Source organism: Astatotilapia calliptera, chromosome 6 (genome assembly GCF_900246225.1).
Source record: "Astatotilapia calliptera chromosome 6, fAstCal1.2, whole genome shotgun sequence".
Taxonomy (NCBI): Eukaryota; Metazoa; Chordata; class Actinopteri; order Cichliformes; family Cichlidae; genus Astatotilapia; species Astatotilapia calliptera.
Genome location: NC_039307.1, coordinates 25182797 through 25209884, shown reverse-complemented (window position 1 = coordinate 25209884; position 27088 = coordinate 25182797). Strand labels below are relative to the sequence as shown.

General features: G+C 40.2%; 1 protein-coding gene and 1 long non-coding RNA gene across 7 annotated transcripts in view; one reads left to right on the top strand and one right to left on the bottom strand.

Annotated features, from left to right (window-relative positions):
- inpp4b (inositol polyphosphate-4-phosphatase type II B) overlaps window positions 1-27088 on the top strand; it is a 191560-nt gene that overhangs the window by 44651 nt on the left and 119821 nt on the right. For 4 of the 6 annotated variants that reach the window (XM_026171319.1, XM_026171316.1, XM_026171318.1 and 1 more), the window contains one exon: window positions 8054-8170. In XM_026171319.1, the coding sequence (XP_026027104.1) occupies window positions 8054-8170 (117 nt within the window). Of the gene's footprint in view, window positions 1-2086; window positions 2549-7542; window positions 7772-8053; window positions 8171-27088 lie in introns of those variants that run through there. The other 2 variants (XM_026171322.1, XM_026171321.1) reach the window with 2 other exon arrangements.
- LOC113024341 (uncharacterized) lies at window positions 1388-7770 on the bottom strand. The gene is made up of 3 exons (XR_003272648.1): window positions 7705-7770; window positions 7386-7467; window positions 1388-1795 (listed from the first exon to the last, which is right to left on the bottom strand). It is a non-coding gene; the product is annotated as an uncharacterized LOC113024341 (long non-coding RNA).

The window sequence follows — 27088 nt, the reverse complement described above, 5'->3', positions numbered from 1 at the left end:
GAGTGTGTTTTAAAAGAGAGGTTTGCACCCTTACAGAGAGTCTGGTAGATTTGCTGTCCGTATATTCACTTTATTAGTCTGGATTGTGTCATAAAAGTGAACATTTCTTCTGTTACATAAACCAGTGTATTTAGCATTTCCCCCCAGAAACCGGATCAATCAGAAAACCAATATTAGTGTTATTTGGACTCAGACTTGAAGCCAAACTGAGAAGAGAATATGTCTTGTTGAAATAATCTTTGATTGAAGTTTTAATGGAGCAAGGGATTCTTGCCTGTAGGCTTTCACACTTAATACAGAAACAAATGTTTATTAACTTGTATGACCAAAGGCAGACGTGTGTGTGTGTGTGTGTGTGTGTGTGTGTGTGTGTGTGTGTGTGTGTGTGTGTGTGTGTGTGTGTGTGTGTGTGTGTGTGTGTGTGTGTGCAGGCGTGCAGGCCCCGGGGAGCTTACTCTATGTGTATTATTTGAAGACAGCACTTGTGTTTTCACTGTTGTCACATTCCCAGGATGCTTTCTCTCAACAGCTGCTGTCGGCTTTGCGAGCGCCGGGCCTGGCTGGCTGTGTGAAGTCTTGCTCGTGCAATATGTGTGCTATCATGCTGTATGTGATAGAAAGATTTCATTTAGAAGATAAATGATAGAGCATGCCAGGTGCTACAAAGCCTCTCTGGTCCCGCCCGTCAATCGTGCTCAGGTCAGGGGGAAAATGTTCTTTGTTTTATGAAAGCTATATGATCACTCTTTATGTCTCACCACTCACATGTTTCAGAGGAAGTAAGAACAGGGACTCGCAAAACACAAGAGGAACAATTCCAGGTGTTTTTAAGAGCTCTTTGGAGCCGTTGTTGGGATTACTACTCAAGAAAAGTAATGGATTACATTACTCATGTTTCTTAAAAAGAATGCAGCACATTACTTAATTACTTGCCAGAGAGGTCATTTGTTACACTAGTCACTACATTACTTTCTTGTTACTCTATAAATTCACCTGAAACCCATTGTCTCATAATTAGCATTTAACTATATAAACTTACAGGATACATTCCCACACACCAACACAAATCCCTATCCTAATGATGACATGCATACGATTTTTTCATTTAGTTTTTAAGTATGAACACAAAGCAAAGATTAAAACCAGCACAAAAAGACTTTAAAGCGATCGCCACAGTGAGTCTTCTTTAGAAACATGAACAGGTGTAAATGGAGGCCCCAACCTGACTGCTCATTACTGCTTTTGTTACCTGTTGAAGATCAGGCTGTCCGATGGTCTGGGGTCAGCATTCACTCAGCTTGAACGTTACTCTGGGTTCTTGGCTAGCTTAGCGTTATCATGCTGGTGCAGATGCTTGCAAAGAGGCGAAGTTGTGTTAGCAGCATAATGCGGCTTCTGTCTGTCCTGCATGCAGTTTCCACTTTACCGTCGCACTCATGTCTTTTTTAGTGCATGTTTGTTTGGTGCACCTTTGTAAGTAATGACATATTTGTAACTGTAATGCAGTTACTGCTGAAAAAATGCAGTGTGTTTACAGTAACACGTGACTTTGTATCTCATTACTCCCAACACTGTATATAACTTAAAGAGACAAAGTCACAAAAAGAACAAAAACATTGCAACCTGAAACAATAGGAAGACAAAAAGTGGGCTCAAGTGGATTGCATTGTTTTATTTACATCCCAACATTTTTGTAACTGGGGTTGTAGTACAGAACCGGGACTCTGTATTTTAACTTGACCCATTTTGTCTCCATAAGCAGATTTATGTCTCAGTGCGGATACTGCAGCTTAACCTGCGGTTGGTAAAACAGAAAAGCGACAAGTGACAGCTTAAATGCTGAAAAAATGGTTTTTGGTCACATTGTATTTGAAGCTACCAACACACACATACAGACACAGAAAAATGCCATCTGGTATTTTACCAAATGTTCAGAGAAAGGAGATGTCCTTTTTGTAGAAATTGTAAGTCCTTTGTTTTCCACATGTGCATGCTTTCTCTGTGCTGAGCCTGACACAAGAGACAGAAATTGGGATGGAAAAAGTTGCATTTTCTGCCAATCCCTAATACTTCTGTGTAGGAAAATCCCTTTCCTTAAACATGGGCAATGGGTCCAGAAGTGGTGGTACTTGAGGGGATTTGACGTCATGCAAAGGCAGGGGATAAAACAGCCTTTGATGTCAGGCTAGTCAAGCAAAGAACCCCTGCCTGGAACAAGTCCAAAAGTCTACTCTCTCTGTGTATATGTAATTATGAATGGTCAAGGAAACTCGACCCAGAGTACTTGCACTTCCCCCTCTGCCCAATCGCACACAAACACACACACACCCTTAATGGCCTAAATTGGTTATTCCACAGAGATTTGCAACCCAGACTGACAAAAAGACAAGAGAGGGCCAGCTGTCTCCCATAGCATATGTTGACCACTTGTATGACAGCCTGGCTCACTTCTTTGTGTAAATGGAGACAGCATTACCACTTTAGCTCATCTCAGCCCATCAGCAGCTCTAAGAAGATTCAGCTGTAGCCGAGGCTGCCAAGCATGCTGGTAAGTCTGAATGAGGCATATTCAGCGTGCCAGAGAGGGAGGTGTAACGGATTATGTCTGTGTACCTGCACATTCTCGAGTATAATGGTCAAGTCTGTCTTTTTGTCAGTGTATAGTACAGATAAGATCCCCATTTGCTCTGGGCTCAAAGCAGTGCATTGATTCCACTGCGTGTGTACCTACTGTGCTCAATCAGGCTGTGTGTTTAGAGCGTCGGTGTACACAAACCACACAGCTTCATGGCTGGGTGGCAAAATGGCACCAGGCGTCAAGACTAATATTACCGCGTCTAGAGACATGAAATCAGAAGCAATAGACTTGTTTTATTTCCCCTCTGTCAGCCCGGCGTAGATTTCTGAAGGATCAGCGGGGTTAGTGGTGTGGTGAGGAGGTGGTTTTTGTGCGTTCTGTCTGTGTGTATGTGTGTGAGCGTGCAGTTAAACACATAATTCTGTCCTTGTGTGTTAAGCGCACTGCTGTTTTTAGGGAGACTTCAGAGTCTGGCTCTCCGAGCTCCGAAAACCCTGGATTGTCTAAGGCTCTTCGGCTGATGTGTCAATCTCAGCAGAGCTACAGAAAAGCAGATGAAGCATTCATTCAATGTTGACTTTTTTTAAAAACTCATTCCGAAGAAATAACAAACTATCGTGTTTAGGTGATGGATGAAAACACCTGAACACACGCGGCAGAAGAATCTCAGCAGAGTATTTAACCACAACACCTGTGGTTTGATTACTTGGTTTGAGGGCCTTTGTTCATATCATACCCTTCATTCTCTGCTTCGTTTTCCTCTCTCTATACACTATAAACTGACATAATTAACTGCTTTTGAAATATTGCCTATTTAAAAAAATCTGTGGTATGTCAAAGTGCTGAAGTAACTCTTTTCATCTTCTAGCGGCCTTGCACCCACCAACCTCCTTGTAATAAGGTCTGTGCAATAAATCGCTGTTATAATTTATCCGCTTGCCAGGAAATCATATTTTGATGGTACGTGCTGTGATCAAAAAAAAAAAAAAGCAGAAACCTAATTTCAATTTGTGAGCTATCCACTCCATAGCTGCCTCCTTTTGCGGCTTCCACTGATTTTGCTTCATTTGGATTATTCTCTTGAAGTCTTCCTCTGCACGCTGTGCCTGTCTCATATCAGTGATGCACACTGTATCTCATCCACAATGTTAAAATGCTCACCCTTCAACTGCAGTTTGATTTTGGGGGAGAGGACAGTTGAAGGGAAGCATATCTGGCAGCACAGGGTGGGTAGTTAGTAGGGGTGCAACGATACACAAAATTCATGGTTCGGTTCGATACTTTGGTGTCACGGTTCGATGTTTTTTTGATACAAAAAAATGTTCATGCCTTTTTAATTTGTCATTTATTAAAATAACTCAAAAGTACAGTTTTTAAATTTAATGTTGCTGAAACAACAAAATAATAAAAAATAAATAAATTTATCTGATCGAGAAATCACTCATCTTTGGAAAAGAGAGTGTATTACAGAGAAATGTCTCTTTCCAAAATAAAAGCTATACTATACGCCTCTTCTGGGCTATATTCTCAGCAGCATATTAAACATATCAGGTCCCGATAAGGAGAATCATGTGCTAACGGCTGTCTAAATGACTCGGGTAAAGTTTGTAGCATGCGTGCTTGCTGTTTTTGTCTGCTTCCACTTGTCTTTGCACTAGGATGATGTCGGTATAAATGTGCAGTCATATTCGTTGTGTTCCCACTAGTGCTGTCAGCGTTAATCTCGTTGAAAGGACATTAACGCCATAACGCGGAAAATCTCCGTTAACAAGTTACCGCGGATCGCCCCGTGCGTGGGGCTGGACGGCATCAACACGTTAACAAGCTAACTGTGCTAACGCACTAGTTCCCACCAATTGAGCATTGCATGGCACATCCGACATACTGTTTTACTTTTGTCCATGAGGCGCTTACCATCAGGGTCATGCTTCACATGAAAACCAAAATAGTTCCAAACGCCAGATCTGGGGGGAGGTTCAATTTCGGGTAGCGTTGAGGCAGTTGCCATGTTGCAACGAGCTTAGCTCCTGTCTTGCTAGCTTGCGCTGCGCTCAGTGGATCTGCGCTCAACAGTGCAGCCTAGGCGGAGTAGACGAACGCAGATCCACTGAGCGCTCAACACAGACAGCATGGTCAGAAGAAAAGTTGATAAAATAAATTAAAAATTTTGTATTGTTCGATACAAATGCGTACCGAACCGAAAGCACTGTATCGAACGGTTCAATATCGATACGAGTATTGTTGCACCCCTAGTAGTTAGCTAAAAAGATTCTTCTAGTTTAGCCAAAAAGTCCTAGCCTTTTCAGTGCTCTGTGATGTCAAGGCGAAGCTGCATCGACACTCTGACACAAGGAGAAAATTCAGTGTAAAAAATAAAGACAAGCACTGTTCACTTGTCACGCTCTTGATCTTGAAGCTCTGCCTTTAAGTTTGGACACTAGAGCTCTTGGACTGCTGTTTAGCATCTGGGTCGCTGAGCTGAGCCAGGCCCAGCTCTCATCATAAGTAATGATTCTAGACATGAAGGTTGGGTCATTCTGGCATGGAAGTTGCTGCAAAACTGCAAATGCGCAAGGGCAAGTAGTCAGACGTGATGGACGGGTCTTCTTTATAAAAATTGTGGAAGCACTGGAAATGGTGCAGAGCCCACAAAGAAAATGACCTTGAAGGAATAAGTGGCCAGCTTTTAATTAAGATGCTTTTTTGCTTCCATGCGTATAGTTGCAGATTTTTTTCATTGCACGATCTATAACCACTATAACTATGTAACAGCTGCACAAAACAGTTCAGTAGTGTGTAGTCTTATTTTTTATGCTGTGCTTTTTTTTTCAAACTTAAGGGTGTGTTCAGACATTCACGCATAGCTGCCAGTCTGTCTGTATCAGTCTCATTACCAGTCCCCAATCTGTCCCCACACGGTCCCAAAGGGCTGCGTTCGAGAGACGCCCATCAGAGCTGTGCGAGGGAACAGGAAACCCCCAGTGTAAACAGAATGCTTTGAATTGGTTCAAATAGACAACAGCAAGTAGTTAAACACTGCTTGAGACTTCTCAGGAAAGCCCCTCAGCTCCTGGAACAATACGCTTTATTCCTGGAGTTGGAGGGAATAAAATGTGTTGCTCTGTTTGTCAGCAGGAATACGAGGGGGGGCAAAAGTCAACTATAAATTTTGTGTGAAGATTTGAATCACTTCTTTAAAACAAAAAATGTAATATAGAGCACTGGCTTTACTAGAGGGCTGCGGTCTCTGAATGCCAATCAGGTTTTTAGTAGAATTTATTGCAGATTGCAATAAAAAAAAGTTCTTTTATTTTTGCAAACATTTGATACGAACGGGATTTACTTTAAAGTAATTCATGAATGTTACAGAGATGCCTTAAAAGTTTTATCAGCCAGGTCTGACCAGAGGCATTATTGCTATAAATTATAAATGACTGTGTCTACTTGCCTCATACTCGGAGTCTAAATTCTCTGGCTTTTTATCTAATCAGTACAGATAAAGTAGTTATTGAGTGTAACTTTTAACACACCTATAATCAGATCTGAGGCAGCGATTCCACTATTATTTACCTCAGTGTCACATGCCTACAGAATGGAGGAGAGGTGTATAAATACATTTCACACACACAGGTTGAATATCATGCTAATATTGCTGCTGCCTCACTGCAAATGACATTCAGTACTTTTGACCCACTGACAAAGCAGCAAATCAGAGGAGGAGAGAAAAAGCGAGGTTACACAAATGTCACCTGATTCATGGTCTATGTTAAGTTGCTGATATAAAAAAAGAAAAATCAATAAAAATGTGGGTAACTGCAGATGCCACAGCTTATCCATCCGTCAGGTTTCAGACCCAGACGTAGGACTCACAGCACAGGAGGAGAAGAGAAAGCAAGCTTCTAACGAGGGACAATTATTCAAACGTATGAACTTGATGCAGAAATACAAAAAGACTTAAATAAAGAGACTGAAAAGCCTGGGGGAATATGAAATTACGTTATAAACAGTAAACAATAAACAAGAAAGCAGCTGAACATAAATCCCCACAAGCCAACAAAAGCTCTAAACGCTGGGTCTGAGACTCAGGAACCATGACACCGTTTTATTCCACTTTAAGGTCACAAAGGACCGGAGCCTATCCCAGCTGTCATAGGACGGAGGCAGGGCACACCCTAGACAGATCAGCAGTTTAATTTCATTTTATTTTCATGGCACAAATTCACAGCAGTAGGCATTTCATATTGTAAGGAAAGGACAAAGAAAAACAACGATTCAACCATTCCCTATCAGCCGTCACAGGCAAAAGTGAAGAGGAAGATACTAAGAGGAAGATACCTCCAGCTGAACCAGGCTCAGCGAGGGAGGGCGCCCACCCCCTGCTGCGACTGATAGGCGTGAAGGAAGGAGAAGAGAGCAAAGAGGAGCGAAGCAAGGCAGCTATAATATTACAATAAACCCGCAGCATTTTGGTGGGGCCAGCTACCCCTGCCAGTAACATGTAGCTCAGAGTCCCAGAAATTTCCAGAAAGACAAAGAAAGAGCGGGGATGGACAAGGCAAGGATCGCTGAATTGATCACAAAATGTAGAGAATTAAACACTGAAAGCTCATCCTATTGATCGTCTTGCACACAAAACTTTTATAACAGTTTAAAATATGCCTAAAGGTCCCTTAAGGACAGTGTTTTTTGTATGTAACAATGATTTCTTTTGTTTTGATACATCACGGAAGCAAAGGCGTATCACCATGACGCTGTCAGAAAATACCACCAATTTCCCTTTTTCAAAAATGTTGTTGATAAATCATACCTTGCAGATCCCAGCACGTAGGCTCGTCTTATTTCATGACACTGCTTGTCTGCTGCTTGGCTCGTTTCGTCGCGTCTTGTTTCTAGAAAGGTTTTGATGTAAAAGCAAATAGCACTCAGAACCCTTGTTAGCAGGTGTGGAAATGAAAGTCTCAAACGAGCACAACAGAAGTTAAAGGTGGTGACTGGGTCCTGCGATTTGAGGGAGGTTGTGAGCAAATATTGGCTAATGCCATGCTGCCTTCTGGTGTTTGAAAGCCCAACACTGTCTGCTGTGTTTGCTTTAATCCTATTGCCTGCTTGCCACTGCACCAGCTTACCTGTCAACATTTGTTGCTCCTGATCTGCAGCCTCAGTTGGCAGACTGTATTTATGCCACACCTCCAGGTAGACCCACTAGGGAGAGCTCTATCTTCTGCTTTTGTGCCCAGGAGAGGTGAGAGGAATGGAGAGAAATGCCAGGAGGAGGAAGAGGGCAGACTGAGCTCAGCTGCTGGCTCATTTACCCAGCAAAAAAAAAAAAAGTCCTCTTCCTTTTTTCCCCCTCTTCAGCTTCCTGCTTTTTCACATCTGTGTTGCAGTGCAAATGTGGATATCGCACATGTGTGTACACACACGAGCGCAAACTATATCTCACCATAGTCCTGTGCTGTCCCTCTCTCTTGCCAGGCGAACAAAGACCCACTGTTTCTGACGGGGGTGACCTTCCCTTCAGAGTATCCTGCTAGCCCAGAGACGCTAGTCAAGCTAAGCGTGTATGATGCAAAGGACAAGACCCAGGAATCAGTGAGTAAACACTTTTTGCTCTGCATGTGTGTGCGTCGCATATGTGCATGCTAAAAATCCAGTGGGTGAGAAACGGGGAGCTGTAACGATGACAGCCTGCTCACAACTGGCTTTGAACACATCTCTCGAGTGGAGGTTTTGCTGTACCGAGCTTTAAACTATACAGGGGGATGATCATTAAAAGAAATCCGGTTTCAGAATCTCATTATGTTTAAATTTATCCTGCTTATTCGGAGGTGCAAAGAGTTGCGTGCTGATTTACAGGACTGAATCACGGCTGTATCGTTCCAATCAGTCTCAGACCAAAACTTTTTGCCTCGAGTTTTGAAGGAAAAGGTTGTGAAGCTTTCAGTGAGCATCCGTGCATGGCACTGATCCCGTGGGAAAACCAATCGGCACATCAGTGGGAATGGAAAAGAGAGCCAGACATAGAATCCTGAATGGGCCGGGCCCTCTGATTTAGACGTTTAAAACAGACTTTATAACAGGCTTTTCAGTGTGCGCCGACGTTTGATCTCAATCAGCCACCCCACTCAACCCTGCGTGCCAAGATCTTAATTTGGCATAACTTACTATGAAACATTCATGAGCTTTTTTTTGATGAGTTAGGACTTCAGTATAGCAGTGGTTAGTGGTTAGTATTTGCAAATGTATTACATTAAGGCCTCTGATTTTGTGTTGGCACAAGGCCAGCAGTAGCGCAAATGCAGTCCCAGTGTGTCTGCGCACCGGAGCTGTGTTTGCTCTGGTGCGCAGACACACTGGGCCCACTTTTTTTCTACACTTACTGTGTGGATGCACGCAGCCTGTAGCTAACTTGAAATGACCTATTTTAACGATCTGCTACTTGACTTGGCGTGAAAAAACAAATGTGTTTTTCCACCTGTGGCTTCCACTTCCTGTTGCCAAACCCTTGGAACCAACAACCGAGACAAAATTATAGATAAACAAAATCTCTAATAGCTCTACTTTTGTGTTACTAAAGCTCTGTGTCATCACGAGCAATGTAGGCTGGAAAAACCATGTAAACCCTTGAGTTTAGTACCGTCAGGAACAATGACCTCTTCTTAACTTATTCACAACTCAAAGCACTTAACACTAAAAATACCTTTGCTCACTCATACACACACTCGAACAGAACGTTTTTAATCTGTCAGACTCACTCTCACACACTGATGAATGCATCTGTTTAGTATTTTGCCTAAGGACATATTGACTAACAGACTAGAGGAGCTGGAGGTTGAACCACCAACCGTCCAATTAGTGGGTGACCCCACTCTTCCTCCAGAGCCACAGCTGCCCCATGTGAAACTGGACGTTGAGGAGGAATTTTGATTGTTCTTGATCTCATGAAATAATCTCAACTGATTAACATTTCTGTTATTTTTTTGTGATCGAACAGTCTTCTTCAGATCATGCCAAAGCATCTCAGTCAGCTTGAGGTCAGGACTCTGACGCGGTCTGTTCCAAAACAAGTTATTGTTTGTTTCACTCGTTTTAGTATTGATTTATTTGTAAGCTTTGGGTCATTGTAAAACCCGACCTCTCAGGTCATGAAGTGCTGTCCTGGCATTCTCCTGCAAAAGTTGAATTAATTTTTCCCTCAATGGTTGTAACGTGGGATTTAAGATCCTGCGTTGCTGTTGGTTTGCGTAGGAGTCCGGTTACACAGAGAGAGGGATTATGGGAATTCAACCTATGCAGAGGCTATGCAAATGCGCTTGCATGCAGTCCTCCAAAAAAACCAACAGTACAGCCCTGTGGCACCAACACTATGAGTAATGTGTGAATGCTGATTGGACAGAAAGCTGGCTTGTTTAAGAAAAGCAGTGACAGTTAACCACAAAATACTTCAATGGATAGTTCTCACTTCAATAAGCTCTAACTCCCCCACGACCCTTAACTGGAACAGTCAGGAAAACAGGTGCGGGGTTTAACCGCACTTTGTCCATCCATTTATTTTCTTATCCGATGAAGGGTGCAGAGGAGCTGGAGCCTATCCCAGGTGTCCTAGTCAACATTGGACAGGTCACCAGTCTATTGCAGATCTAGGGGTTTTCCCTTTTTTTTCTATATGTTCTACGATACAGAGGCGAGAATATTGACAGGGGAACAAGAGTAGCTGTCATGCTGGCATTCAGAATAGCCCCAAATCAATACGTCCCTCCTTGCAAAAACCAAAAAATATATAGAAAGCCTATCTGATATTAATAAATGAATAATTACTCCTCTGTTCAGAGAATAGGGAAAGGGTTTTTTTAGGTAACACATTTTTGGAGCAAAAACCTCTACAATCATATAATATCATATCCTGTTTTACCTAAGGCATAAAAACATAACAGTTAAAAACATAACAATGATTTAATGATTTATTGGCAAGAACATTTTGCAACTTCTAGGATTTAATGCAAAAGCATGTATGACCATTACAACCGTTAAACACTGTCCTCACTGCCAAACAATCCTCAAAAGAATGGAAAAAAAGGCTTATTGCAAACTAGTATGTGGATTCAAAGCATTGGTTAGAAACCTTGCGCGTGGGACTTGCACGTTTCCCACACTCACTGAAATGGTAGATCAGGTACTTTTATGAAGTTATGTCCCCCATAATCCCTCTTATGCTGTATTTTAATCTCAGTTAACTCTCATTTAGGTTAGCCTAAATTAGCTCACAATAGCTCTTTATAACTTCTCTAGAAATTAACTTATGATTTGTTTAATTTTGTTTAAGTACATTGCAGGTGCAGATTTCTTGTCTGCGTCAAGGCACACTCCGACCTCTGTTCCCTTTTGGCGCTATATATGATCACTCCTACGCTGTTTTATCATTTCACTGCTTCAGGATTACTCCACGGTTCTTCAAAAAGCAACACTCTGCAGGAACTTGAGCATCTGTTGGGGGAAACACAGACAGTTCTTGTGATGTTGTCAAGATCCCGTGTCACCACTGCCACTTGAAAACACACACACAGACATGAGATGTGCAGTTTAACAGTTTAAAGTTCCTATAAAAGCACAATTTTTCTTGATTCGATGGGTCTGAAATCAATTGTAACAGGTCAAAGTTAACCTAGGACAGCTTCAGTGTGCAGATGAAATTGTAGCACATGGACAACAGTATAAAAAGTTTGCATATTTTAATTTTTGTGTGTTCTGCATCTAGGGCTGCCACAAACGATTATTTTGATAGTCGACTAGTCACCGATTATTTTTGCGATTAGTCGACTAATCAGATCATCATCCATTAGACGTAAAACTACAGCTTATTGCACCAGCAGCATCTGCTCTTATATAACTATCATTAGCTTACAGCTTTAAGTGTTTAAGGTCTGTGCTAACTAAAAATAAAGACAAGATGATAGTTTATTAAATTTTAATGAAATTTGCAGATTGCTTCGGTGAAGTTTAATAAACTCCTTGCTATCTAAAATATAACAGGACACTGGAGTATATTCTGGAGCATCTCACACTTCTGATAATCAGCTGTCTGCTTGACGTTTATTCAGCTGTGTAAAAACTATAACTTTAATCTCAGACAAACTGATTTACTCAGGAACAAATAAAATACTAAAAAAAAGCCAAACAATAACATTTTAAGTTATCTAAGTGACTCATATATATTTAACCTGAGTAGCGAAAGACGGCGGTGGGTTTGAAAACGATTTGCGGGGAGTCCAGTGTTCTCACGGCGCTAGTGACCTAGCCCCCGGCTCGCTAACGAGCTAGTGGGTAACAGATGTCGGAGCGCTTTTGAAAATATGTGGTGTCCTGATAAACTGAGCAGATATTTGAGGTTTACACAGCTACATTCTCGCCTGAAAATATGTTAAACGTTTATTTTGTGACCCAGAAAGAATAATAAGAGTAACATTAAAACTAACTAGCTGCCGCCATTGTTGGAAACTGCGCTGGGCCGCGCTATGAATTCTGGGACACAGCTGCTTCTTCTTCTTCTTCTTCTTCTTCGGGGTTTAACAGTAGCTGACATCCTTGTACATGCAATGCTGCCATCTTCTGTTTCAGTCCGTTATTACACTCTTAAATCCTGCCACTTATTCCTGCGTCTTTTGTGATCGTACAAAGTTTCAAACGACGCGTCGACTATTAAATCAGTCGTCGACGATTTTGATAGTCGACGTAATCGTGACTAGTCGACAAATCGTGGCAGCCCTATCTGCATCATTAAATTTCAGGTTAAAAGACCCGTATATGAAGGTTAAAGCATGCTCTGCTGCATCTTACTGTCTCTTGCCCCCGTGATATAAAATAATCAAAGAGTTTTAAACAGTTTAAACTGAAGGTTTAACTTTAACCTAAATGTGTCAAACCATTTACTTGGATTTCTGTGTAATGGCATTAACTAGTGGATCTGTCAGCAGGGCCATTTGCCTGTTGCAGAAACTTCCTGTGGGTAGTTTTTATGCTCGTGTTACCATTGGAAGTTTTAAGAAATATCTTAAAAGATGAACATTGTAATGACTACTATATTAAGATACATTACTGATGTTGGTAAAATATTTACTGCCTTTATATATTATTTTAAGAAAGCCTTGGAGAAAAAAGATATTGTTCATGGTAGGTGTCAGTCAAGAGTTCTTTGATGCACAAGCTGTGGACAAAATATTTGATTTTATTAAGTGCTTCAGTATTTAGGGATTTTTAGCGTCTGTCTTCTGGTCTGTCCTTCACTCTGTCTCTGTGAGTGATATTTCTCAATAGCTCCTGTCAGACTGTCAAAAGTATCACTGATAAAGCACACGACATTTCACTCAAGCTTTGCTTTTAGAGCTTTATGCTTAAAAACAGCGTTATAGACAGATCCTATTTAGCATATTTTTATATGCTTCACTCAACTCATTCCACTAAATAAACACACACACACACAGCAGAGCCCATATACCTTACGCAGACTGCTTTAAAAAAAAAATGTGACCATTAAAACAATGCCTTGCATAGTGCCCCTGCAATAGATCTGCCTTTTCTTTTTTTTCCTTGTACCAAAGCTCTTGCGCTTACATTTCCTCGGCTCGGCTGGGCACAGCGCGCTTGTCTGGGTCTCATTAGAGAGGCTTTCGTTGACACAGGCGTGACCCTGAACATGAGCTGGCACAATGCGTCAGCCCCTAGTTGCTTAAGTGGCAGATCGAGAATCGCTCAGTCAAGGCTCGGTCATTTAATGTTGCTTTTTTTTTTTTTTTGCCCCTTTGCGAGAGCGAGCACTGGGGCAATTTGCTGTGTTTGTGTGTGTTTTACAAATCGGCTGTCAAAAGTTTTACATATCACTTTCAGCTTTGATAGCAGATGTTGTGCCACCAGCTGATTCACTGCAGTGGAACACAACACCCCCCCCCCCCCCCCCCCAAAAAAAAAAAAAAACAGAATAGATGCAGCAGAAATGTAGCACATCTGCAGTTTTGTGTTATATGGCATGTCACCTATTACCGTACCCACCATAAGAGTTTTGAAGTGGAAATAAAGGAGGGTGGAAATGGTGAAGATGGGGGAAGGAAACTGATGGAGCGAGGTTTATAGATGACTGCTTTAACATTCGTAGAAGACCTAAGAATTTCATAGTAGGATGGTTTTACCTGCGCCTTGGGCTTCTCATTTAGATATTGTAAGATGACACTGGCTTCGTGGTCATGAATATTTGAGAATGCACACAGGGATGAGAAAATGATAAGTGAGGGAGTGGAGGTGTGAGATGGAGTAAAAGCGAATCTGATATCACCCAGGCGTAAATGATCCCACCCTTGAGCCTAGTTGTCAAAGAATGACAGGCAAGCCTTTCTTTGTCACTGACGTCTTGAGTGCAACTTCGCTTTGAATGGCTCCCAGGTGGAATAAATTCTCCCTTTCATCTTACATTCTCATCACTGAATGAAGAAATATGCTTTGTGATTGGAAAAAAAAAAGTTGTGCTTTACAAGGAGAACTCCACTGAAAGTGATTTTATTATTTGCTCAGCTAAATATTAAACATATTATGAATAGTACAACCGTGTTGTTTCTTTTCTTTTATGTTGTTTAAATGAGAGATAAGAAAAAAACACCACTGCTGTCATGGTACAAGGCACAAAATGATAATTGCATTCTGAATACAGAGCAGCAGAGTATTTATTTTCTTCCTGCTTAGTTTCAAGCATATTTACAGTAGTGTGCAAAGGTCTTGATTCACCACTTATTCCTTTATATTTTGCTTCCAAGGAGTGAGATTTTCTGGCTTCAGGTTTTTGATCCCAAAGTGCAGAACAACATCGTTTTTTAAAAAAGTATGAAAGCAAAAGCTTTATTCCAGCCACCATGACTCAGATAAACAAAGGATAGTTTTGCTATCCTACATAATGCTGTGTGAATTCTCTATGATTATTCACTTACCAGTATTTTGTATTATGCTTCTCTCTGTATTGAACCGGTCCGTGTAGGATGGATTAGTCAATGCTGCGGATGCAAATAAAACAACCTGAGCCCGAATCTTTCTTGTAATTCTTTTAAAGGGATCTTGAGCAATAGTTCTCCAGGGATTTTGAAGGTACAGTCCTTATCCCTGACCATTTTCATTTAAGCATAAAAAAGTACACTCACTCAACAGATGAACCAGTGTTTTGTCTACACATAATGGACAAATAGCAAAGAACCAGTTTAACTCATTTTGATCTTTGAGTTGAATCAAAATATAAAAAAACATCCCAAAGATAACACATTTTGAGGTGTAAAATGGTATTCCGTACTCCGTGGTATAACACTGACAACAGGTGTTATGAAGTGATGGATCCAAATTTGAAACCAATGTTTGGTTCAAATTAATCTCAGTATGTGTCTGGAGACATCTGTAAAACACAGTGGAGGCTCTGTCATGTTTGAGGCTTTTCAGCCAAAGGTGTTGGGTTTCTTGTCAGAATTGATGGAATTAAAAAGCATCTGATTGGCAACAGCTTCATTTTTAAGCAATGATCCCAAAGGTACTGCAAATAAAAATACACTACAATGTGTTAAAAGCACACATGGATAGAATGACACTTGTACATGGATTGACCTCCCCAGAGCCCAGACCTCAACATTATTGAAGCGGTGTGAGATCACCTTAGTAAAAAACAGATCAAAAGGCAGCCCACACCCAAAGAAGAGCTTTGAATGATCTACAAGAGGCCAGCTGAGCTGTTCCTGGAGACTGCTTAGAGAAATTAGCAGAAAAGTTGCCCGTTCAGGCTGTGTTAAAGAGCAAAGGTGTTGTTTTTGCCTTAAATGTTGTATTTTGTATTACCTGTTTTCATAGAAAAATAAAGATAAACACATGAGGAGTGATTAAAGACTTTTGCACGATACTATATATGCAGGTTTCACTGGTGATGGAGATTGAAATGAAAGATGTGGTCAGATGAAGAGTTTTGGGCTCTTGGGTTAAAGCTCAGTACCATTTTCAAAGTTCAATAAAAACCTGAGCAAGGCTCATCTGAGAGAAGCAGGATGAAGAAAGTTCAAAGAATATGAATGAAGTAAATGAGATTATTTGTGTGTATTGGGTGCATCGCATTTGTGCTCACTTACCTCGGCGAAGAGGCTCAAAGACAGACTGCTAATGACAAACCTGTGTTTGCTGTCAGTGCAAACCTATTACCAAGTGTTCTTGTGCTATAAAAGGATAGGACAGCTGCGTCTGGAAGAGCTCTTCTGTCTAATCACAGCCTCATTTATCCTGCCTTTGCTCACTGCAGTCTGGAATGGATGTGTAATGCATGTTTTCAGTTTGCATTCCTGTAACTGACCATGGTGAGGAATTTTGATCGGTTTTTGTGATGTGAACCATGGTGCGACAAACAAAGGCTTCATTTGAGTAAAACAGGAAATGGAGCATGCCTGGTCATTTCCATAAAGCAGCCATAAAATGTATTCAATCCAATAAAACACAAGGAGAGGGCTTTTTTTTTTTTACTGTGCTGCTATAATTCCCATTTCTTTCTCTGGCCGCCAGAAAGAGCCAGATGAACACTCACATGCACACTCACACCATATGCACTTAAAGTATAGAGCAAGATGTTTGATTTGGAGGCCAATGGAGAAAGAACCAATCACAGCTTTATCTCAGACTGCGGGTCCGTTTACCACACACACACACACACACACACACACACACACACACACACACACACGCACACACACACACACACACACACACACACGCACACACACACACACTCTTACTAAGGAAATTGGATAGAGGTTATATGAGAGGAGTCCCAAAGTCCCAGTGATTTCCCAACATTTCCCTGAGGGGGGAAACACCTTCAAAATGTTTTGTGAAATGTGTTGTTGCTGAAATCAAATTAGAGGACTCTCGGTTCACGTTCTGCACAATTTAAAAATGACAGAGTTCAAACCCTTAAACACGTCTTTTTTTCATACTAGAAGTTGCTAGTACTCTTGTGATTATACTAGATAGCTATCTCAATTCAAGAATAAAAATCATACTGCCTTAAACCTTTTCATATAGGGTTTTTATATATATATAGAGAGAGAGACTACACTATGACCACTGACAGATGAAGGCAATAACACTGATGATCTCTTCATCATGGCGTCTGTTAGTGGGATATATTAGGGAGCAAGTGAACATTTTGTCCTCAGAGTTGTTGTGCTAGAAGAGAACCCACAAAAGCTGTAGTTTTGTGGGGTGTTCCCAGTCTGCAGTGGTCAGTGTCTGTCAAAAGTGGTCCAAGGAAGGAAGAGTGGTGAACCAGCGACAGGGTCACGGGGGGCCAGGCTCATTGATGGGGAACCAAGGCAGATCCATGTTGATCCAACAAACGAGTTACTGTAGCTTTGATTGCAGAAAAAAAGTTAAAGCTGGGTCTGATGATATCAGAATACACGTTGCATCACAGTTTGTTGCATATGGAGCTGCATACAGACCAGGGAGTGTGCACATGTTGACACCACCAAAGCACCAACGCTCAGCATCAGAACTGGACCATGGAGGGAAGAAAGTGGCCTCCACAGTGCATCCATTGACTGCAAAGGATTTTCATCCAGTTATGAAAAAATGCTTATATTTAAAATTATCCTTGTTTGTCTAAATAATTAGTCCCCCATTTTCAGAGGTGTAAATTCCTAAACAGCTAATACAATTTTTTTTGTAAAGATGGAAGTCTGTTTTTGTCCCTAATCCAAGAGAGCAGACTCTGCTTAACTATACAAAGTAAGGAGTTATAGTGTATCTGCCAGCATTTGGAGGTGATACCACTTATTTTTATTTCTTAAACCATAACTGCAGCAGCTGGCATCAAAAGTTATAAAGTGTTTATTATTGTTTTATTGCAGTCACATGAAAAAATTTGTGACTTTGTTGGCATTTTTGTTGAGTTTGTTATATTTTGAACAGGCAAACATTTGATCCTCTTTGTGCCTATAGACGTACAGGAATATATATAAATTATGTAGCTATAAAAGGTACAGGTCACAGCGTTTTCTAAGTTTTTTCTGAGAACTTTACCTATTGGCGTGATGACCACACACGGTACACTAGTTATTTCATGGTCGATATGACTTTGCAAGATTGATATTCCTCATTTCAAGTTGTTAAGCTGGGTTGAATTATCCGCTAAACATAAAACTCTGTTATTTGCGCTGAGCAGACATATTTCCACTGTGTGTTTTCCCAGCTCTCCACAGTTTTCAGACAAGCCCTTGTGGGATACTGCTAAGCCTGAAATAAATGTTTTTGAGTCTTTGGTAAACTCTAAGGATACCAAATTTGACAAAAGAAAATGCCATTACAAATGTGTGTTTTCATTGACTCCATGCCATATTGTTTTTCAGTGTAGTGATCCTTGCAGATTGTGTTATTCTCCTGTATACCTGATTTGAGGAATGTTTGACTGGCAGATATTAACCACATCTCAGGAGGCAGTTTGAACAGCTACTGTTCCATGGTGAATTGTCACTCCAATTATGAACTGCTGAAGTATGGAGAATCCCAGCCACAGTTAATCCTGCCCTGTCAATAATCATGATGTGTAAAAGACGGCGACTTGACATATTTTTGGCACCACCACTTGCTTTAGCTGGATGAGTGTCAATGTGGTGGGAATTTTCTGTAAGTGCAAGTGTTTACTGCCAGAAGGGGGGGATGGGGTGGAAGTAGACAGGGAAACTGCAGAAAGAGTGAGAGAGCTAGAGGGGACTCACACGCGTGTGCACACACACATGCTTTTACAAGAACCAATCTCAGAGATATCCAAGAAAGGTCTTGGTAGTGATTGGGTGGACAGCTCAGCAGTGATAACCTACGAGAGTAACAGTCCTCAGATAAGGACTGTCTCTTGTCTGATGGCCACTTTGCTTCCCTCACCATCATTGTGGCAATGTCACACAATGTCACAAGTGCAGAAAAGTACTGCTGTTCAAGTCTGCCATACTAAAATTAGTTAAACTACAGAGCTCTTGCTTTCTTCCTGACTTGTTTGCTGGGAGTCTTGCTGTGCACAAAACGTGAAGCTACTGCCCGACTCTTTTTTATGAAGACGCTACCAAATTTCATCACGAGGTCTAAGTTCTGTAATGAATGAATGTCATGCAAATGTCTAATTAGTGCTGTGCTAGTGCAGAATATTAAAATGTCACAGCTATAATAAAACAACTGTTTTGCCTCCCTTATTAAATTAAATTAGGTATGTTCCCTTTTTTTTCTGCAGAAAAGTGGAAAAGAAAATTTCACAGAACTGTGTGCAGTTCTCTGAAAAACTAAATTCACACCATGTTTCATTAGCTTTTATCAGCAATAACTGCAGTATGTTTTCTGTATGACTTTATCGGTCTTTATCGTGAAGGAATCAGTTCATTGAGGTTTGTGGGCATTAGCTTATGCAAGTCTTGTGGCCTAAGTCATCACCCCTCCACCACCGTACTTCACACATGAGGTGCTAAATAGTCCAGACTAGTGGTCTTTATGCAAATAAAATAAAAATTTTACATATGAGAATTTTAAAATGAAATCCTAAAATCTATTATTAGCCAATGTAAAGAATATAAAATGCCAGAAATGTGAGCTTGCTTACTAAAATGCTAGCACTCTGGCTTTTTTTTTTTTTTTTTTTTTTTGCTTAGAGGCATTGCAAAGAAATTATCTAACATGGTCTTTTGTGTCCAAAGGACATTGCTCTAGAAATCTCAGATACAATTTTACAAATCTAACCTTTGCTGTCATGTTCTTTACAGAAAAAAGAGACTTTCTTTTGGCAACTCTTCCAAATAATCCATACTGTCATGGAGATTTAATATGCCTTAATATGCCTGTAGAGTCTTACATTTAGCTTTTTAGTTTTGTGCAATTTCTCTGAGCATTGCACAGTCTGACCTTGGGGTGTATATGCTGGGCCGTCCACTCTTGGGAAGATTGTGGTTTTATATTAACATTCACCTGAATGCTTCAGAGCAGCAAACTGCTCAAACCTCTGCTTTTATAGATGTGCTCATGCTTATTGATGATCAATCAATCAAGTTTGTTTGATTAGCAGCAACTGGCTGCTACTTACTAATTCCTATGGTAGCAGCACAGGACTGTATAGAGTCCCATGAAAACTTTCTTTTCTCACATGATTCGTTTTTCTGTAAGATTATCTCACTGACTTTGTATTTTTAGAGTAATATTATTATACTAGCAATGATATTATTTCTTGTAATTAGGGCTGCCACAAACGATTATTTTGATAGTCGACTAGTCACCTATTATTTTTGCGATTAGTCAACTAATCAGATCATGCATCCATTGGACGTAAAACGTACAGCTTATTGCACCAGCATGCATCTGCTCTTATATAACTATCATTAGCTTACAGCTTTAAGTGGTTCAAGTATGTGCTAACTAAAAATCACGACAAGATGATAGTTTATTAAATTTTAATGAAATTTGACGATTGTTTGGTGGCGTTTAATAAACTCAGCCGTCTGCTCCTTGCTATCTAAAATATAACGGGACACCGGAGTATATTCTCGAGCGTCTCACACTTCTGATAATCAGTTGTCTGCTTGAAGTTTATTCAGCTGTGTAAAAACTATAACTTTAATCTCAGCCAAACCGATTTACTCAGGAACAAATAAGACAATAAAAAAAAAAAGCCAAACAATATAATTTTTAAGTTATCTAAGTGACTCATATATCATGTTTAACCTGAGTAGCGAAAAATGGCAGTGGGTTTGAAAACGATTTGCCCGGAGTCCGGGGTTCTCACCGGCTCTAGTGAGCCTTGAACCCCGGCTCACAATCGAGATGGTGGGCAACAGACGTCTCCGAAAACGTCGGAGCGCTTTTGAAAATATGTGGTGTCTTGATAAACTGAGCAGATATTTGAGGTTTATACTAGAGATGGACCAATCCGATATTACGTATCGGTATCGGTCCGATACTGACCTAAATTACTGGATCGGATATCGGAGAAAAATAAAAAATGTAATCCGATCCATTAAATATCACGAAAGCACCTCACAAAACTTGCAACACGCCGTAACTCACCTCAGAACGTTAGCACGTCGGAGCAGTATGCATCACGTGATAGAGCGGCTGTGGCATGCGGGACCTATCGGTGGTCTGGATAGCATGTGGAGCTTCGCTAGCAACCCGGCATTTCATCTCCGACAAAGTTATCCCCGAGAGAAGTAAAGCAAGTGTGTAAGTCCATCTCTGAATGTTTGTAAAGCATTCCTGCGTTAAGCTTAACAAGCGACTGCCTCTTCTTGCTGCTACTTCAATCATGAAACTGCTTAACGATCAGCTGATCGGCTTTTCTGTCGAGTCTGTCTCTAGTTTGTTTTTGGCCCACTTTGCACCAGAAAGAGGAAACCAGCGGCTGAACAACAGCAGCACGTTTAAGCTTGATCAGCTGTTGTTAGAATGTATTTAATATTACTTTCTACTCGAGGATCTTTTTCTATGTAGCTGACGCTGGTAACTGTGCAGGGGCGCATCTAGCAAAGTTTAGCCAGGGGGGCCGATAGGGCATTAACGGGGAAAAGGGGGCACAAAGACATACTTTTCTTTCTTATTCTCATTTAAAATGTCTCGCTTTTAATAAATAATTATCTGACACCCAAAGTTTTAATTTGATGTAAAATGAATAGAAGTCAATTACTGTATATAGTGACTATTAAGTCTAATATATATACCCTAGTAAGCTATAGTACTTTTTCCTTTGGGAAGGTACCATCTGTGCAGTCTGCAATTTTGTTGAAGAAAGATGTTGAATCTATTTAATATTTCTTGAAAAATAATTGATTTCCGTGCATTTTTTTTCACACTGCATCAAATTAAGGTTGATTACGTCGATTAAGCATCATGAGGTGGAGCGTGAGGGGTGGTTCCCTATTTTTTATTTATTTATTTTTGTTGTTGCTGGGAGTTGGAACCCTATTAGTTAGGTTGCTTAATATTTATGCTAAGTACTCTTTAAAATACCAGAATAGGGAGGATGGTGCAGGTTTAAGTTTATTAGATTGATCAGTATTGCTGAACTATGAAATATTTTTTTTTGCATACAGGTATAACAGAATAGCTTTAGTGTAGTTGTTGTTTTAAACTTGAGTATGAACTTATACAAAATGCAGCAAGATATTTAAAAAACAGTTTTGTTGATTAAAAAACACTATATCGGATTCATATCGGTATCGGCAGATATCCAAATTTATGATATCGGTATCGGTATCGGACATAAAAAAGTGGTATCGTGCCATCTCTAGTTTATACAGCTACATTCTCGCCTGAAAATATGTTAAACGTTTATTTTGTGACCCAGAAAGAATAATAAGAGTAATATTAAAACTAACTAGCTGCCGCCATTGTTGGAAACTGAGCTGGGCTGCGCTATGAATTCTGGGACACAGCTTCTTCTTCTTCGGGGTTTAACGGCAGCGGGCATCCTTGTACATGCAGTGCTGCCATCTTCTGTTTCAGTCCGTTATTACACTCTTAAATCCTACTACTTATTCCTGCGTCTTTTGGGATCTTACAAAGCTTCAGATGACGCGTCGACTATTAAATCAGTCGTCGCCGATTTTGATAGTCGACGTAATCGTGACTAGTTGACTAATCGTGGCAGCCCTACTTGTAATCCTGATGTTTGAATTCTTACTTTTACAAGATGGATGTATTTACTTTTCATTTTACCGTTGTTTATTGACCGTATCACTAAAGGCAATTCTGTGCTTTTAATTTTCCATTTTCTAACCTGAAGCCTGCAAAGTACAAACATGATAAATTGATTGTATTTATATAATATCCTAGTTTTTTTTAGAAAGTACCTAAAAAAAACTGACAGCTGAGATCAGTTTAGGATCATTACCTGTAGTTATTTACATTTTTGAAGATTTTAGACTTTGGGTTTGTTGTACTTGATGTGATTTTAATAGACTGACTTTACATGTGCTGGTGCTTTTAATCAGACTTTTATCTGAATTTTGAAAATTACATGTTATGTCTGTAGTTTACCTGATTAATTTGCTTTATATGATTTAATACATTTAATATAACAAGGTATCGTCTGCATAGCAGTGTTTTCTAATGTTATTATCCCACTCACCACTAAGTTTCAGTTGGCATTAAGAGAGTTTTGCAAGAGCACCACAGTGATGAAAACAAGAGCAGGAGGAAATGCTGCTCTTTAAATCTCTTGCAGATTTATGCTCCCAGGCTCAAAGAACAGACCTTCCTTGGAATTGTCTGCAGGTGTAGTGTGATTAGCATGCCAGCAGAGGAGCTGCAGCAGCTTCGGTGCATTATCTCTGCCTACCTATGAGGTATAATAGTAAAGCATACATATCATAATTCGCAGTCACTACAGTTATACAAGTAAAAAGCACTAAAACACACTTGAAGAAGAAAAATATGCTCAAGGACACAATTGCAGGTGTTTAGCATGGCCTAAGCATGAGTCATATGGCTTTCTATCCAGGCAGCGTTAATGCCTGGATAGAAAGCTCTATTGATAAAAATAGGAGCATGTCTATCTTCAGATGACTGAAAAATAAAAAGCTGAAATTCCATCTAAGTAGACCTGGTGAAGCAATATCTCTACATTAGGTAACTTGTGTCATGTTCTGTTGAGTGTAGAAGGGGCTTTACAGTAATCATACAAACGAAGTGAGTCAAAGATAGCTTCAGGTTAAACTTGTTAATTAAATTGTGCATAAAAGTAAATTCTGTCTAGTCTTCAGTAGCCCAGATTGAATGTATATTTGAAATTGGCAGATTTCTATCAAATAAGAGGAAAAAGCACGAGGACACCGTCACATTGGTCCAAATTTAACTGATTTTAGTTAGAAGACTAAAACCACTGCCAACTCAGTATTAGGTGGTATAATTAATGTTGATTAGACAGTAATTGGAAAAGCTACAAAAGGCAAATGACTCTACATTAGGGATTCAGCTGACGTCCTTTTTACATTGCTTTTGTAGCAAATGTATATCTTATCCTAGATTGGCTGTAAGTCTGATGTAAATAACAGTTTTTGATATGTTTTTTGTGCTTTTATGATAGCCAGGGATGATAGGAGAAGCATATCTACAAATCCCCCCTGACATCCCCCAAAGCTCTGATTGGGGTTTGCATCTTAGTGTCTTTGTCCACTGGGATTATCAGCCTTGGTAGACAGGGAAGTTAACCTTACCTACACACCAACTAGAAAAAAAAAAGATCAGAAGATCGTACATGGCTCGTGGCCGTGTATGAGATAGTCTCAGCTTTTAGCATAGATCTCTGATGTGTAGTAACACCCTCTCTTTTGCCAGGGAAGGCAATGTGATGTACAGATGTTTCACTTTAGTCTTATATTCTGCCCATTCCAACTGGTCATGAATTATGCTCATTTATGTATGTTTAATTTCACATACTACCCAGAAAGGCTAGAAAGAGTGCTTTTAATAAATGGCACATTTATACTTCTGTGGAATTTCAGTTGCCTCTCAACCCTGGGAAGTACTGTTTTTAATCCGCCCGACACCCATCAGGCATCACTGTGTCTTCCTCTTTCATAAATTCTCCTTTATTTCACTGACTTTAAGTTAAAGTTTCGGTGCACTGACAGCCTGACTTATTATACACTTGATTGCTGATCTTTTGATTTAGTTTTCAGCACTGTTCCAATTACTTCCATCAGTTCTCTACTTTTCATACTCCATTACAAGCAAAAAGGAAATAAAAAGAAGAAGAGAGAAACCAGACTTCCCTTATACTATGTGACAATCAGTAAAGCTTTTACATTGAAATTACTCAGAAATTGTTTAGAAATTCTTCTGCAACCAATGACATCAGAATGTTTTACAACAATAAGGTTGTAAAGGTCTTTGGTGGTGTCCAAATTCATGGGCTTCATCCTCCTCAGGACCCGGCCTTCGCGGTCTACTTGGGCCAGGTCCTCAGAAGGTCGGGTAGGCCGGAAGTAAACAGCTGCGAAATTGGAGCGTCTAGCCTTCTGATTAGCGTCACCGCTGTCTCGGTGGAGTTTAATAAACTCGGCCGTCTGCTCCTTGCTATCTAAAATATAACAGGACACTGGCGTAAATTCTCAACCATCTCACACATCTCTTTAATCAGTTTTCTGTTTGACGTTTATTCAGCTGTGTGAAAACGAAGGAAGAACCCACCCAGGGGATTATTAAAGTTTTATTTTATCTAATCTAATCTAATAACTTTAATCTCAGCCAAAGTGATTTACACACGAACAAATGAAACACTGAAAAAAGACAAACAATAACATTTTTAGGTTATCTAAGTGATTTATATATTACGTTCAACCTGAGTAGCGAAAGTCCGCGGTGATCTGAAAATGATGTGCCGGGAGTTGTGCCGTTCTCGGCAGCTCTAGTGACCCTCGAGCTCTCGGCTAGCTATTGAGCTGGTGGATAACAGATGTCTCCTTAAACGTCGAAGCACTTTTGCAAATATGCGATATCTTGATAAACTGAGCAGATATTTGAAGTTTAAAAACCCACATTCTCGCCTGAAAATATGTTAAAAGTTTATTTTGTGACCCAGAGAGATTAATAAGAGTAATTTTAAAACTTAGTAGTGGCCGCCATTTCCAGAAACTGGAGTTTGGCTGGACCGCGCTATGAATTCTGGGATATGGTGGACCACAAAGGACACATTCGACCCATCCTTCAAATTCGGAGAAAAGAAGGACGCATTTGTCAGCTGCATTCGGAGGAGTCTACGAATTTGGACAGCCTTCGTCACTATGCTGTGACGTAATCGGCCTACAAATGCGTCCTCAGGAGAATGCAGCCCATGAATTTGGACACGACCCATAAATAAAGAAAGTGGCAGGGTTGCTTTCTAATTACTGATAGATTTCAGGTGCTGTCATGACTTTCTACACCTTGTTGCACCTCCCTTTCTGTTGTGTGCAATACTTCTCTGTGTCATTCTTCATTATTACACATAACTTAATTTATGGACATCTATGATTTCATTTCTTCGCATGTATGGATTGGATGGGTTGTTAATTGCATATGGTGAGAATTTAATGTCAATTGCACCTTTAAAAATATATTTACTTAGAAAATTGGTGATTTGTTGAATACTTATTTTAACCGTTGAGTCTTTATTACTGGCCAGTTGCATGGAAACTAATTCTCCTGTTTGAGGGGGACAAGACGAGCCTTGCTTATGGGGATGCTCCATAAATTATACAGAACTCCTATTTCCGTTGTGTTTTGTGTTTTTTGCGTTTTTCTTTTTGCAGCATTTTTCTTTTTGCAGCGTTTTTCTTTTTGCAGCATCTTTCTTTTTGCAGCGTTTTTCTTGAAGTTGCAGTGCAGCGTTTTTATTTTTGCAGCGTTTTTCTTGAAGTTGCAGTGCAGTGTTTTTATTTTTGCAGCGTTTTTCTTGAAGTTGCAGTGCAGTGTTTTTCTTTTTGCAGCATTTTTCTTTTTGCAAGTGTTTTCTAAAGTTGCAGTCCGTTTGGCCTCTCAGGGCCACCGTATGTAAAAGCATAGCAGCTTTACGATTGCCAACAGTGAGGGATAAATCGTCCCTGATCCTAAAAAAAAAGAAGAAAAAACTCATAAAGTTAAAAGACCAAGTCATTTTTATTGACATCAGAGTACTCGCTCTGCCATGTTAGGTTAATGCTACACATGTCTCACATGACATCTGCAAAGCTCTACAGACATGCTGTGTGTAGCAAAAGCTGTCACAGCGGAGAGAAGTGTTAAAAAACGTTTGAAGCTCTTTCCAAAGCCTGAGCCTCTGAAGCGCCTTCTCACACTGATCATATCATTTTTATTGTCTCACAATACTTCAAGCTCCTGTTTAGCTTACTATATTTAGAAAGGCACGACATAATTACTTTGTTTTCCCACATCGTTCCCCCCACTGTGTTGATGTACACTTCAATAAAGTGACTGAGCATGCCAATGAATATTTACAATTGTTGGAAATTAAGTGTACTCGGGGTTTTATTGTTGGGGTGCATGCAGTCATTCGTGAAAACTGTTGTTGGAATAGTGCACGCTCACTAAAAGCAACCAACTAAATCTAACCAGGGAAGCTAATTACTTTTAAAAACTGCTGAGCAGATGTCTGGTGCTGTTGCCACAAAGAGACGCCCCTTCTTTTCAAGGTAGAAACTTAGTGGAGACAAAATTTATTGGTATTTAATGCCCTTCAAATGCAGCAGATTTAAATGTTTTAGTCATTTTAGATGTATAAGACAACCCCCCCCCCCCCCCCCTCTTAAACAGTGCCATTAGGGTGTCTGAGCTGCCAGAGTCATACAGTACTATCTTCAGTGACAAGAAGAATTAGTCCTGCAACAGATGGGGTGGCCTAATTCTAAAGCCTAATCTAAAAGATCATGGAGTCATGGAATTACTTTAAGAGACAGACACAAGTGAGACAGCCTAAACCTAAAGAATAACTCTGGAACGTTC